General features: G+C 48.0%; 1 protein-coding gene across 2 annotated transcripts in view; it reads left to right on the plus strand.

Annotated features, from left to right (window-relative positions):
• LOC146831135 (uncharacterized) overlaps window positions 1-14,681 on the plus strand; it is a 351,402-nt gene that overhangs the window by 154,168 nt on the left and 182,553 nt on the right. For both annotated transcript variants that reach the window (XM_085604104.1, XM_085604105.1), the window contains exon 4: window positions 14,251-14,329. In XM_085604104.1, coding sequence (XP_085460230.1) covers window positions 14,251-14,329 — 79 coding nt within the window. The remainder of the gene's footprint in view (window positions 1-14,250; window positions 14,330-14,681) is intronic.

The following is a 14,681-nucleotide window of genomic DNA, read 5'->3' on the forward strand; positions in this document are numbered from 1 at the left end:
AGTCGTCAGGAAGAGGAAGCAGCGTCAACAGGAGCATCTGAAGGAAGCACAAGAAAAATGAAGCTAAGTTAACGAGTGTATATTTGTCACGTCAGAGAACTGAAGTAAATTACCGAAAGCAAAAGAGTCATAGAACTTACTGTGAGGGAAGTGGCTTTACTGTAATTCTTCACAGAGATAACGAGTAGTAACGACAAGTCCTGAAAAAGAATTGCAATATAGATTAGAACTCTTGAGCAACTACAAATAATAGAATAGGATAAAACCATACTTACCACAGAAATAAGTCGTCGAACAATAGCTAAGTACTGAGAGAGAAATACCACCACGAAAAGAGAAGAAAGCATTAAACACACAGATGAATAATTACCAATAGGAAAAGACCTCAAACACCGTAAGTAGTATACCAAATTAAAATAGATAACGTCAGGTTTAAAAGAAAGCAGAAGTTCTTAACAGATAAATGTAACTATATTACAGGTGTGCAAAAAAGAAAAAGAAGCTGTGAATTAAGGCAGATACCAAGGAAGATAAGACATAGGAGAGTAAAGAGAAAAATAGGAAAGTAAGTGAGAAGCTCAGAGAGAAAGATTTATATGAGGCAGATAAACCTTGGGTTCTAGCTATTTCCTTTTTTTTAATTGCAGACGAAGAATATAGTTAATGAAATAAAAGCACACACAGAAAAGAAATAGAAGAGAAGCAGAGTTCTGAAATTAGCATGGTAAGGAAATAAGGCAATAGGGGTTAAGAGATAAGAGAGGTTAAGGACTAAAAGTTTATGATAACAATAACTTTTATCTACAGGTTATCTCTTCAGCAAAAGAAGTCTGCTGGACGGACTCCTGAAGGAAGCCGCAGAACAGTCTCTTCTCTCTTTTGTTATTTTATCCACTTTCCCCCTTCCCCCTAGATAGCCACTCTAGAGACTTGTCACACTAAGCTCTGGATTGCTGTCGGGGTGGATTTGGGAACTAGCATCTCTGTTCCTGTGTAAGTTTGAGTACCGTAATTAGAGTCTGACACGTGGCACCCTCAGGTACGGAGAGTGCTTCACTTTGTCCCAGTTTATTTTGTAACCAGAAAAGGAAGAGAACCATTCCATGATTTGGAGATGGGATGGTAAGGAGTGATTCAAATCAAAGAGGGTAAGCAGTATGTCATCTGCATAGAGGTAGATTTTGGATTCCCCGATGGGGAGGTGTAAGCCTGTGACATTAGCTGAGTTACGTATGGTGGCCGCCAAGGGTTCCATGGCCAGGAGAAATAGAAGCAGGGATAGAGGACATACCTGGCGCATCCCTCGTCGAATTGGGAATGGGTCCGATACGAAGCCCCCGCAGTTGACCTGTGCGGTGGGGTTATCATAGAGCAGTCGCACCTGGGTGAGGAACGAGTCTCCCAGGCCGAAATGCTCCATTACCTTGAAAAGGTATTTCCATTTGATACGATCGAACACCTTTTCCGCGTCAAGTGAGAGTACTAGGGTGTCGGTCTTGAGGTCCTTGGCTGACCATAAAGTATGGGCCAGGGTGTGCAAATGGTTTCTAGAGGAGCTGCCTGGGACGAACCCTGCTTGTGTATGATGCACCAACGAAGGGAGTACTCTACGGAGGTGGGAGGCTAGGATGCTGGCCAATATTTTAATATCGCAATTCAGCAGAGAGATGGGTCAGTAGCTTCCACACAGCAGAGAATCTTTTCCCGGTTTGGTTAGGACAGCAATGATTGCTCTGTTGGAAGGAGAACCCAGAGAGGAAGATTGCTCTGCCTCGTGGTATGCCGCTGGAGAGTATCGACTACCTTTTATACCGACAAACAGTAAAACTCTGCTGGAAGCCATCTTCTCCAGGGGCCTTATGATAGGGCAGCTTGGCTATCGCCGATGCGACCTTGTCCCAGCTGATCTCCCCATCCAGGAGCTCCCTGCCTTTGTCCGAGAGGCGGGGGATATTGGCCTCCTTGAGGAAATCAACCATCCTGTCCTCCCAGGTCAGTTCTCCCGGAGTGTAAAGAGATTTGTATAATGAAGCAAACCCATTCATGATGTTCTGGGGATGGCTGAGGGTTTCCCCTCCTGCCAAACGTATGGCCAGTATGGCCATGGCAGACTCTCGGTGACGGAGCTGAGTCACTAGTAGCCTCCCTGCTTTTTCCCCCCTGCTAGTAGTGCCTCCCTTTCATCCTCTGTAGAGCGTATTCTGCTTTGGAGGTGAAGATGCTGTTGAGTGCCATCCGGGATTGTTACAATGCTTTCTCGTGGTGTAGGGTAAGTGTTGCTGAGTAGAGGTGGGTGTAGGTCTTCATATCGTGCTCCAATTCAGTCTGTCTGGTAGCAGCCTGTCTATTGGCCTGTGCTGCGTCCCTCATGAGTTGGCCCCTGATGGTGGCTTTTGCTGCGGCCCATAGAGTTCTGCCTGAGTTTACTGATCCACGATTCACAGAAAGATATACTTTCAGGTGCGCTTGTAATTTAGCTTTGCCTTTAGGGGACCGATGCCACTGAATATTCATCCGGCAGGGTTTACGGCCGGGCCAACCCTATATTCAGTAGCATGAGGACCGGGGAGTGGTCAGAGAGTGCCTCCTCCAGTATGTGAGTCTCTCGGGTTAGTTGCACCACTCCGTGTGACATAAGGAAATAGTTGAGTCGGGAGAGTGTGCCGTGAGTCGAGGAGGTAAAAGTGTATTCCCTATACACAGGATGACTAAGCCGCCAGTGATCCACCAGTCCATTGTCCTCTAGCACGTCGTTCATCAAAGCCCTGTCTGCTGCTTTGCACCTGTCCATGGGTCCTGTTCTGTCCAGGACTGGGTCTCTCATTAAATTTCAGTCTCCGCCAATGAGGTCCTGCGAGGTGCCTATTTCCACCAGAAGGCGGTTTTACTGAAGGAGGAACAACTTTTCCGCTCCTCTAGGAGCGTAGACCAAGCCTACGCAGACATGATGGTCCCCTAGTCTCAGTTTGGCGAATACGTAATGGCCTTCTTTGTCTGACCATGTCTTGGTCACCGTGACTGGGAGGGATTTGCATAGCAGAATTGCCACACCACACTTGCGCTGTGGTCCCACCCAGTCGCTACGAAGTTTGTCAGATTCTAAGGCATCAAGATGGGTTTCCTGCAGCAGTGCCACATCAACCTGCTTGGAGTGTAGGTAGGAGAGTATTTTTTTCCTCTTGATTTAATGGTTGAGGCCATGGACGTTCCAAGTGATGGCACGTAAGGGATGAGTAGCACACATGGTGTAGGTCGGGGGTGAGTAGAGGAGGAGAGGAGTACCCTAGAGAATGGGGAGGACCGTTTTTGTGTGGGATCAGCGGAGCGGGAGGCAGCACAGGCAGATCATGTCTATGCAGTGTATAACTGTGGCGTGATGTCGGAGACTCTATATGAGGGAAAGGGATGAATGTAGGAAGGGGAAGGGAAGCCCAAAGAACTGCGTAAGTGAAAGGGGCAGAGGGTTGTATAGGATAGTTAGTGAAAAGGGAAGAAAATAGGACAGGTGGTATGAATCTGCGGGTTTGGGAAATGTGATAGGGGAAGTGTCGCACTATTGGTGGGGTAGAGAAAAGAAGAGCGGATCAATTGAAAAGAGGGTGGGTTGGACGCTGGGGGGGCGTATGTAGATGGTAAAAGGCCCGACACGTCCGAACCAGGAAGAGTAAGAGGGTAGGGGGAAGGGGGAAGTAGCAGGGAGCGGGTGGCTGCAATTAGCCCAGCAGCGCAGAGCTGGGGACACTAAGATTTGTACCGCGGGTCTAAGCGCACAGGTGCGCCTCTCCGATGGTGGGGTCCTTCGAGGGGGAAGGGCATTGTCTAGGTCTGGTCTCAAGAATGGCAAGGCGAGGCGGCCTGTGGGCAGCCACTGCTAATAATAATAAGGAAGCGGCGAGGGGAGGTAATCGGGCAGCAGAGGGCGGGGCATTCTGTCCCATGTTAATCAGGGTGTGTGTTCGGGGTGGGGCAGCGGGCCGTCGCCCCAACCGATATCAGACTAAAAGAAGCAAGGAGTTGGTAGAGTATATCAGGCTAAGCATAGATATTTATGTCAGTCATAAACATGAACAACAAAATCTGCAGTGTAATTCGTAACAACAACAAGCATCAATGGATTTCATATGCAGCATATAAACTTATACATTTGTTCAACAGGCAATTTAATGTGTGCGATACTCAGCTGTCCGACGTCTGGCTGCTGCATCTCTTCGCGGGAGGATGCCCACTCTGCGAACTTCCACCGGCTCCTGCACCAACACCAACATGGGGGTCCCTCCAGAGGTTTTTTCCCCTCAATCCGCACCTGTGGTGGGCTTTATGGGATAAAAGCTGCAACAATTTGGAGAGCTGAGGCCTTATCCTCCTGGAAATGGGCCGTTCTCTCATGGTCCCTACCACATTTCCGGGAGCCACTGGTGATTCGCCGGCTGCCATCCAGTGCTTGAGAGAGGGAAAGATTACAGGCCTGTTCTGGGGCACCGTGCTGAATATCCATGCCCTGTGAGTCCAGACTGTCCAGAAACAGGCGTAGGTCCTCCGGGTTGTAGAAATCCTTTGAGTCGCCATCTTTGGTGATACGGAAGCGAGCGGGTTCGAATAGACCGTACTTAATATTCATTTGGCATAGTTGGGGTCTGAGAGAGAGGAATGCCTTGCGGCGGTCATTAGTTTCTCTGGAGAAGTCCGCGGCCAGGTGGATGTCGTGCACCTCGTATGCGAATGGACCTTGGGTGCATGCTATGACCATCATCTGCCTCACTTGCTTGTGGTGGAGAAGTCAAGCAATGATGGGCCGAGGGCGTTCCGCCAGATCTATGTGTGGGGGGCCGAGATGGTGGGCAAGCTGGAGCTCCAGCGGAGGTCGAAGGTGATGCTCAGGAGTGCCAGGAGGGTGTCTCCTAGAAATGCCCTTGTGTCAGAGCCCTAAAGTTTTTCTGGGAAGCCAAAAAATCGTACATTGTCTATCCTGCTGGGATTCTCCAAGTCAATCTATTTGCTGCAGAGAAAGAGGAGTTCTCAATCCTTGTCCTGGATTACGTCTAGGCGTCCCTCCACTGTGGATATCCTGTGGTCTAGCCCCTCCGCACATGTGTAGAACCCTGCTATATCTGCCCTGATTGACTTTGTCTCCTTCGCCAATGTCGATATGGTAGTGTCTATCCCTTCCAGCCGCTGGCCGACAGCTGGGATTTCCTGTAGGATGCAATCCATGGTGACACCTTGGGAGGGAGCAGGCAGAGACGGAGTGGGACTACCCACATTTAGGGTGGCGCCCTTCGTAACCATGTGGGGTAATTGTTTGAGTGCTTTGTAAATAAAGTTGCCGGGAGGCTTGTTGGTGGACCTTCGCCACTATGCGTGCGGTGGCCCCCTTTGTTGGTATGCCGATACAGTGGGGGAAAGAAAGAAAGCAGAGCGGTGCCGTCGATGCCCGAGTAGTGGGCTAGTGGATATAGAGATCTGGACAGGTACCGCGTAATGATCCAAACGCGTGAGGAGGTGTACTGCCTGATGCTGGTTCAGTACTTGGGGTCTCTCAGTTCTCTGCGCGAGGGTCCCAGAGATATTCCTCCAATCCAATTAGCTGCCCGGACTGTTAGGGCGGAAAGGGGGTCTGCGTGTTCTCCAGGATCTCTAGAGGTGTCGGATACAGGGGTCTCCTGCGCGCACCTGCAAGCAAGTACTCTGCGAGTAAGGGCCGGAGGCTGGAGCCGCCATGTCCCTCCACCTACGGCTGTCTGGCACCGAGGGTGTCCAATTTTGAACTGGCTAGGGTCATAACGGCTGCCACATACCAGGCCTGTGTGCAGATCTCCTGCGTCCCGGTTGACATCTTCTTGAAGGGAGTGACTCCAAAGGGGGTATTTCTCCTTCGTGTGTCCCAGAAGATGGGACGGCGGTGTTTTAGGGGGCCCCCCTGCAAAGCCTGGTGGTCACTCTGAGGCCAGGAAGGGGAGGGGGTGCAGGGGGTGTTATGTCATCCCACAGTTCCCTCCTCACCTCTCACCAGTTGATGTGTTCTACCCCCTGGGCAGTGCTTAATTTGTAAAATATGAAGTGCAGGTGCTGAAATGTATTTCGGAGGCCACACCTACTTTTTGCTGGCTCCACCCACTCCCTCCACTGGCTCCATCCACTTACTCACAGCGTATCATCAAAAAGGCCGCAACCTTGAATTTTTCTTCAAAGGATTTAAAATCAGCCTCAGAACCTTGCCACCCAAAAGAACATACGTCAAAATCATCTAACATTCTCCTAGAAAACAGAGTTGATTTCTCAGAACACTTCACTTAATATTTCATGGACAGCCAAATGTTCTCCACAGAAAATAACATCCATGGTGACTTCAACATTCAGAGGAAAAAGAAAAACAAGAAGTGTTCCTCCAACATCAATGTTCATGTGAAGAAATTCAACTTTCATTGACCCACTAACACCCACCTCCCATAAAGCCAGAAAAACACTTGAGCCATGATCTCCAGCACCGGCACCAGATTATGTCTTTACTATAGACCTTACGGTAACGGAGCTGGTTTTCAGCATTACCTCCCCATCCTGCCACGTTGCCCACTTACACACTCAGTCAGTGGGAATTGAGGACGGCGGACCCAGAACGAGGCTCCACTGCCACGCACCCAAACAAAAAGCAGCGTTGGTTGGTTTGGAATGGGCCCCACGCCACCCACTGCCACCCACGGGGTGGCATATTTATGATCATGGTGGCATGGCAGCTACGCTAGCGCTACTAGTATTTAATTAAAGTTTACCTAATTTAACTTCTTCCATACAGCTTAACAGTTAACTACTGTTAAGTAACTGTCAGTGCAGTGTCATGTAAAACAGTACTTAAATTTCTGGTTCGTGCCGGGCGGCCAGCCCGGGACACACACACGACTGCCTGCAGCCTTGGGCTGCTGCGCAGCTTTATTTAACTGATTAGGCCTGGCTGCCAGGGTACACCACCCTCTAGAAACAGTACAAAAATATCTTCCATCTGGCCACCGTACTTCTTAGCGCTCTGAAGTCGCAGCAAGCAACACTGCAGCGCATTACAAAACACGCAAATGCACTACTACAAACACGAAAAAACTAACCTGCAGTAAACGCAGGAATGCAACAGTGACAGCTTTAAAGTTGTTTCAATCTGTGGGAGTGAGTACTAGCAGAGCATGTCTTGCGTCAGTGAAGTCCTTGTTTAGGAAGGAAGATGGACATTGGACGTCACTTGGCCGCCTCTCATTCCGAGTGAAAGCGTGAACTACTTACCCCTGGCATGGGGCAACTTGAGACTTGTGGATTGTGGGTTATCCATGATGTGATAAAAGGCATCCTTCCCACAAGATGCACAGAAACCAAGTGGCCCCACTTTATGTGTGCCACCTTCAGCAGTTATGGCTTATTAGCCAATACATAATGGCATTCTGGGTATTGTAGTTTATTTTGAACATTTCAAACACGAGTTCAAATAATTGCAGCACGTCAGGTGCTGCTGTGTAAAAAGCTGAATAAATGGCTGCGGGAGCCTCGGGGACCTCGGAAACGGTCCCTTGAACGCGAAACCCACAGGCGGCTGCAATTGGACTGAAAATCATGCCCAGTCCCCAGCGATAATTCTCGCCGTGCCATTAGCGGCTCCGGGGGCTGCGGCCCTTTCAGGGTTGGGCCCTCCTTTTCTTCTACTGTTTACCTCAATTTATACCAAACAAGGGGTCGTTAGCAGGGCCTAATTGGCTCTTTATCTTTCATTGTGCCCGGTACCTGGCATTCTTTAATCCCCTGTCGGCCTCCCAGGAGGGCACCAGCCCTAACCCCTGCTCCTCATTGTCCTGCAGGAGGCTTCAAAACAAAGGGGATTTTAAACGCAAATTGAAAAAAGTTTAGAATACAATTGTCGCTAAGAATAATCTGTGAGAAGCAACAGAAAGCAAGCATTTTCTACACGTTTTTTTTTAGTTTTGTTACAATTATATGTAAGTAGTATTTCCTGTGGGGCGGCGCGTAGCTCCGATAAAAAACACAGATCGGTGTAAAGAACAGGAAGCGACTGCGAGATACCTACATAGAACTATATGGTTTGGGGTCAGGTTCCGAAAGGCTTCCCGGAAGTCCTGCTCGGCCGCTCTCTGGGCGCTGGTAATTAGTCACCATCAGCGGATAATTGGCCCTCGTGATGTGTGCTACTTCTAGAACCCAAGGCAGAGTCAATATGTGTGATGAAATAACGCGCACACGCCCTTCAGAGTCAATTAGTGAAACGGCTTAAACAGCTGAAAATCATTGGAATGCACCCTCTCCGCATGGAGACCCGGCCGCCCCTGCCCCATCCCTACTCACCTGGTGCTGTTACTGGCCAGTAGCAGTACTCACTGGTGGCAGCGGCTACTAACTCCAGGCCTCAACAACGTCGTCCGTCCGGCCTGGCCGGTCGCGCTTGCTGCTGGCGGCCGTTGAACCACGATGACTCAGCACTCGGTGGTGGGTGAGGTGCGGCCGTGCGGTAATGCTGGGGCATGGGCGTGGCAATGCAGCAAATGCGCGTACGTGCTGAAAAAGACTGCGCCTGCTGCCGCGCACAGCTCCAACACCCACAGAAGAACAAATCCAGCTCTGCCCAGTGTCCCGCGTGCTCGTCACCCACTGGGCGGCCGGCAACACTAAGCCCCGGCTGCTGGGCCACCACCACCAGACAATGCTACTGCAATGTGCCACTGCCAAGTGCCGTAGTGAGGTAAATTACTTTAAAATCAATTATGTGCACTAAATGTGTGTAGACCCGGCCCTGCAAATTAGGTGCCGGTGCTAAGCACCGGAAAGCTCCGGCACAAATTAAGCCCTGCTCCTGGGTGACTGCCGCTGAAGCCGCTGGGGCTATTGTCGTATATACCCAGAGTGGGGTGAAGATGTTGAGGCAGCCGCTGTCAGATATGAGCGTGGTGCGGGCGCATTTATGGATGCTTGTACTCGGGGGGGGGGGGAGGCGTGTGCCAGGCTTCTTCAAACCCACTGTTCCCTGCGAATGACCGGGTCCCTGGCCAGAGCAGCGTTGGTGAGCATTGGGTGGGAGCCAGACACCTATGCTAAGGCCAAGGTCTCCATAGGCCCAGTCGCTATGGCTGTGAGGTCATGTGGGGGAGAACACAGCAAATAACCCCCTCGCTGGGTCCTCAGTGCCCCTGTGCACCGCGAGTCCCTAACTGGTACAGTGACGATGATCAGCGAGCAGGGGCCAGACTTCCACCAATGTGCCGAGACCGCCGTGGGCCCGAGCAGTGTGCATAGAGGTGCCTCCGAGTTCACACAGGGAGTGGACGAAAGACGACCCCCCGCTGGGTACTCCGCCCATCTTAGTCCTCCCCCTCGGTAGAGCAGTGATTGGAGATCGGGGGACCACATCTGGGCCGAAGAAGCCGCGGGCTCGAGCACTGTATGAGTAAGTATGGAGGGGGAGGGGTGTGTGGGTAGCAGCCTCCTGTTGGGCCCACAGCGCTGCAACGTCCCGCCAGCACTCCCCGTTGCAGTGTGGGGTTCGTGTAGCCAGCTGGTGCAGCCATGGTGAGCGGTGGACGGGGAGCTAGGCTTCCACGCAAAGGCCAAGGCTGCAGTCATGCCTCTAGGCCCTGCATTCTCACCCAGTCGGGTGAGTGATCAGCTCTGTTATGCTGTGAGCCCGAACGAGCACCAGGGCTGCCTCTTCCAGGTTGCATTCCGGACCAGGAATGACGAGCCAGCTGCCCCCAAGTCGCCTCCTTAAGGCCACTGCCACCGAACGAAGCCCGTCTTGGAGCAGAGCCTCCCAGTCAGTGAGTCAGTTTAGCCAATATGACAACCTCATTCTTCTTATTCCTTGATGGGGAAACAAACACATAGCCAATCCAAGTTCGTTTAAACTTCAACGCTTCAGATTGTGTAAGGTGAGCCTCTTAAAGAAGGACCAAATATGGATTAGATTTGCCTGGATGGGATAACACTCTCTGTCATTTGATTGGATTAAGATATCCTTTAATATTACATGTGATTACTCTGAATTATACACAATGAAGAAACTAATTTTGGATAGCAATGAGGCATATATGAGCAATCCAGTATGTAATAGAGAGAAGGGGAAGTGCAGCACAGGCATGAGATCAGGAAGAAAAAAGATAAAGGGGAGAGTGAAGAGGGAAGAGGAAAGGAGAATAGATAGCAAGAAGAGCAAACAGTACAAGTCCAGACAGGACGACTGGAACAAAAAAGAAACATACCTGAAGGGGAACAGAAAAAGATCTGGGGTGGTGATGGCACAAAAACAGATGACACATCTGAGAGGGAGGATTATGCCACGTCCGGACAACACACACGGATTGGGACTACTGCATTGTGCAGACACATAGAATCAATCTGTAAAAAAAGAAGGGGATACAACAACAAGTTATATTACCAAATATGATAACCTAGCAATAAAAACAAAAAAAACACAGACATCATAATAAACTTACCAGAACATCAAATAACCACAATGAAAAATATAAACAAGCAGAGGTACCACTTCTTACAACATCCACCACACAAGGACCATAGAACGTATAGGCAAAATGTTGTTAGAAGGGAAGTCAACGCGAAGAAGGACCCCCGGTATCCATAGTGTTCGGTAATCTGTGAATTTGTACAAATCTATTAAGGTCTGTTGGATCTTCAAAATTGGAAGTCTTGTTTTGATAGGTGACTTTGAAAATGCAGTGGAGAAAGGGACCATATCACGCACCCAGAGCCTTTAAGGAAGGCCGGTGACCTAGGAACTCCTTTCCCCTGGCAGCGGTGGTATTAGAGACATACTGAAACAAGAAGACCCTCTGCCCCATCCAGGACACCTGCCGCTTAGCCCTGGCTTCAGCAAGAACCAGCATCAAATCTGTAAATTGTAGGAATAGTATAATGACTTCTCTTGGCTTTGCAGGCAACGTGGAAGAGGTGAGACGAGGGCCAGCCTATGAGCCCTCTGGTTATTAAGCGAAGTGGAAGGTGACATGTCCAGCAATTTTGGAAGGAAGGATGTAAAGAAGGAAACAGGATAATTTCCCTCAAGTGCGTCCGGGAGACCATAAATGCGTAGATTATTCCGCCTATTTATGTTTTCTAAATATTCCGCCTGTTTTTTGAGTTGACCAACCTCCTTCTCCGAAAGCTGACCACCTGCTGTTCCACCATAGAGAAACGATTTTCCATTAATGTCCATTTGTCATCCTTGTTTTGGATATGCTTATTCATTTCCTCAACAAAGGGACACAATGCCCTAATCTCCTCCAATAATAATTCCAGAGAATTTGACGACGCAGTCTTCACAGGTGACAGAGGGTCCTATTTCAGTCTTTTAGACGATGAGGAAGGAGACTGAGATTTACTTGAGGTGGATTGTTGAAGGGAATTACGTGACACTGCGGAGGTAGCCATCACTGCAGAGGATGTTGACTGTTTAAACACAGAAATTTCGGTATTAGAAGAACTTTGTGAGGAAATAGGCAGCTGTTTTTTGGCACAGATAGGAATTGTGGCTTTTTTAACCTGCCCGTAAAGGACGAGACCAGTATTTGATATAAGGTAAAGGAGTTAGAAGCATCAGGCCAAGGATAAACCAAAAATAGAAAGGTCTCTTTTACTTATTAGGAAACATTCCTGCTAGGTTCTGGGATTGCCAACAGTAAAAATAAAAATGAGATAGAAAAAAAATGAAGTTGTAATATTCAATTCATACCGCTTTTGTAATGATGTGAAGCGATAGGGATACAGCCACTCAAAATGGCGGCCGTTTCTGAAGAAACGGCTGAGACGGAAAAACGAGTGAAAAATCACTCGAACTATAAAGCAAATTACCGGCGGGGCGTTGCATCACCTTCCGCCATCCTTTTCCTCTGATGGCTACCGTTTGCGCCATCTTTAGATGGTGTAAAAGCTCAGTCAGAAACTTGGCCATTTACTGCCCACCTGTTTAGAACCGGGCGGTCAGATGGCCAGTTTTCACTGTCCTTCACTGGCAGGTAAAACATGGTGGTGAGGGGAAGTGAAAACTGCAAGATGACTCCCGCACCATGAGAGACTGCTCTCATGGTGTGGGGTTAATACATGAACAGGAATGGCCATGATCGGAAGCCAATGTAAAAGATTTTACTCCGTCGCCCTGGTGGAGTAAAGCCCGTCCTCCACAGTCTAAATCATGCTGGTTATCTTTAGGCAAAATGGCCAAGCAGCCTACTTTGAAAATGAGGGTTGTGTATTTCTTTCTAAGAACTGCATTTGTTCCCACCAGTATGATGTCTGTTCTCACTTTATTTCAAGGGAACTCGTTTTTTTTCATCCATCCAACTTTGGATTACCCCAATTGTATCCTCCAATGTGATCATTATGAGGGTCCTTGATATATAAAATAGTGCGAGTGTTGTCAACATAGTTATGTAAAGTTATCTTTAATAAGCACAGCAGCTTATGTAGTGGCTGGATGTGTATGTTGGAGAGGAGCAATGACATACACTAGCCCTGGGAATTCCAAAGAGCACTTGGCAAAGAGGTAAATTGATCTCACGATTGGTCAGAAACAATACCAAACCAGCTCCCAGATAGTGTCAACTCCATCTTGTCTTCCAGACTGCAGAAGAACGGAATGGTTAGGGCAGTTGTAGAAGTCGGCGTGATGCTAGGTTGTCATTGAAGAAGAAAGTGGTCCTGCTCCTTTTCAAAATGCTTTCTAGGTCTGGGCACACAGCCAAGAGTGACAGAAAACAAGGTCTGAAAAACACAACAGCTGGGACATGAGACACATGTCGGGGTAAAATCGTCTGGAGTGTGCCAGGGAGAGCCAGTAAGTAAGTGAACATACAGAGCCTCATTTATGAGGTCCTTATGCCGCCGTTGCGCCACGTTTTGTGACACTGCAGCAGCGTAAACAATGCCCCACACTGTGCCATATGTACAAAGGACGCATCTAGGAAGATGCGTCACTTTGTAAACCCTTGCGCTACATTATACTGCGACAGGTATAATGTATGCAGGGTGGGCGTTCCAACGCAGAAAAGCCTTGTAGAAGTGGTGCTCTGAAATATGAGATTTCACTGCGCCACTTCTACTGCGTCAAATCCTTACGCTTGCTTGAAGCAAGCGTAAGGGGTGATGCGGGCCTTTTCACATGGGGCTTGCCCATTGTGAAATGACAAATTGGTGGAGTTGCGTCTGTTTCCAGACACACTCCAGCAATGTATCATTTTTGCGCTGATAGATACGTCAGGATTCCATAATATATATGTAAATCCTTGAGACATGAAGCGCCGTACAGTAAATAGTCACAAGGATGGCGCACTGAAAAGTGTTGCATCGCCGTTTCACCCCGGCGATGCAGCACTTTTCATAAATAGGGCCCACAGTATTTCATTCTTTTATGGGCCATATTGGGGGGCTTATAGAAAAGTAAGACATCTGACCCATCTTGTCGAAATTAATGAGGAAAGGATAACAATCATCTGGTGAAACCCAAGAGACCAACGGAACAGAAAAGCACACTGCAGTTGTTGCAACAGAGGACAGAATCCAGAGGGGAGGTCAACAACTGCATTCCAATTGGGGAATTCACCTCGCCCAACTTCTTTCATATCAGCTGTATATAAACGTTATGACTATTGTAGATTTAAAAAAAGGAGTTACCCCCCATTTTTGCAGAGGCAGGATGACACTAAAGATGACCACAGATGGACTGCAGCAAAGAACTATCTAGATTGGATCAATAAGAACACATGATCCAAGCCGGTTTAGAATGGAGAGGGATAGTGAATCTGTTCATTAGTCTATTAGGCAGTTGCTGAAAAAGAGGCACAGAAAAATCACAGAATATCTTCCAGGAAATATGCAACATTAAAATAAATGCAGCAATTATCCCCTGTGACCTATAGAATCTGTCTGGAAGAGGCATTATAATTGATGGGAAGGTAAAGGAGTCAGATAAAACAAGTGACAGGCCAGCTCCTTCATTGTTGAGTACTACCGTTGATAGACAATAATAATGATGTAAGACTAGTTGTATTTTTGCTTCCTATTTCTTCTCTGATCTCTCCTTTCCATATAGCCCCATGCCATCAACCCATGGGAAACTCATCTGTTGAAGATTGTGATAGCAAACTTTGTGAAGCCAACTGTCACTCGATTTTTGACATTTACTATCTGGTAAAATGTTAATAAAAAGGATAGAAAATGAATTACAGCAAGCATGTTCCTTAACAGTATTTTGTAAACAAAAGGGCAGGCACAGAAGGCTACAAGCATCCAACCAAAGATCACATCAGAAGCAGACAAAATGTTGAAAACCATGAAGGTAATTTTAACAGTATTATTTTCTTTACCTTTGTACTATTTTGTGCTACCATCTTTCTTGAAAACATGTTTGCCATATATGTTGACAATGTATGCTTATGTACCTATGGACAGGCATCTGATGCATACATACAGGCATGTTGTCTGTATAGAATGTGTTGTCTTACTTTTGTACTCTGTGGCAACGTTATGCTCTGTACTATATTGCAAATGAATTTACCTCTTATTCTGTAGCATACCCCAAAGTATTGTATCAGTTTGATCTTCGTAGCCTCTCCTTTATATGTGTGCTCATTTGGATTTATATAATCTCTCTCTTGTATTTGTTTGCCACTTCTCACATACTGGTTTGC

The sequence above is a fragment of the Triturus cristatus genome, chromosome 5_1, assembly GCF_964204655.1.
Source record: "Triturus cristatus chromosome 5_1, aTriCri1.1, whole genome shotgun sequence".
Lineage (NCBI taxonomy): Eukaryota > Metazoa > Chordata > Amphibia > Caudata > Salamandridae > Triturus > Triturus cristatus.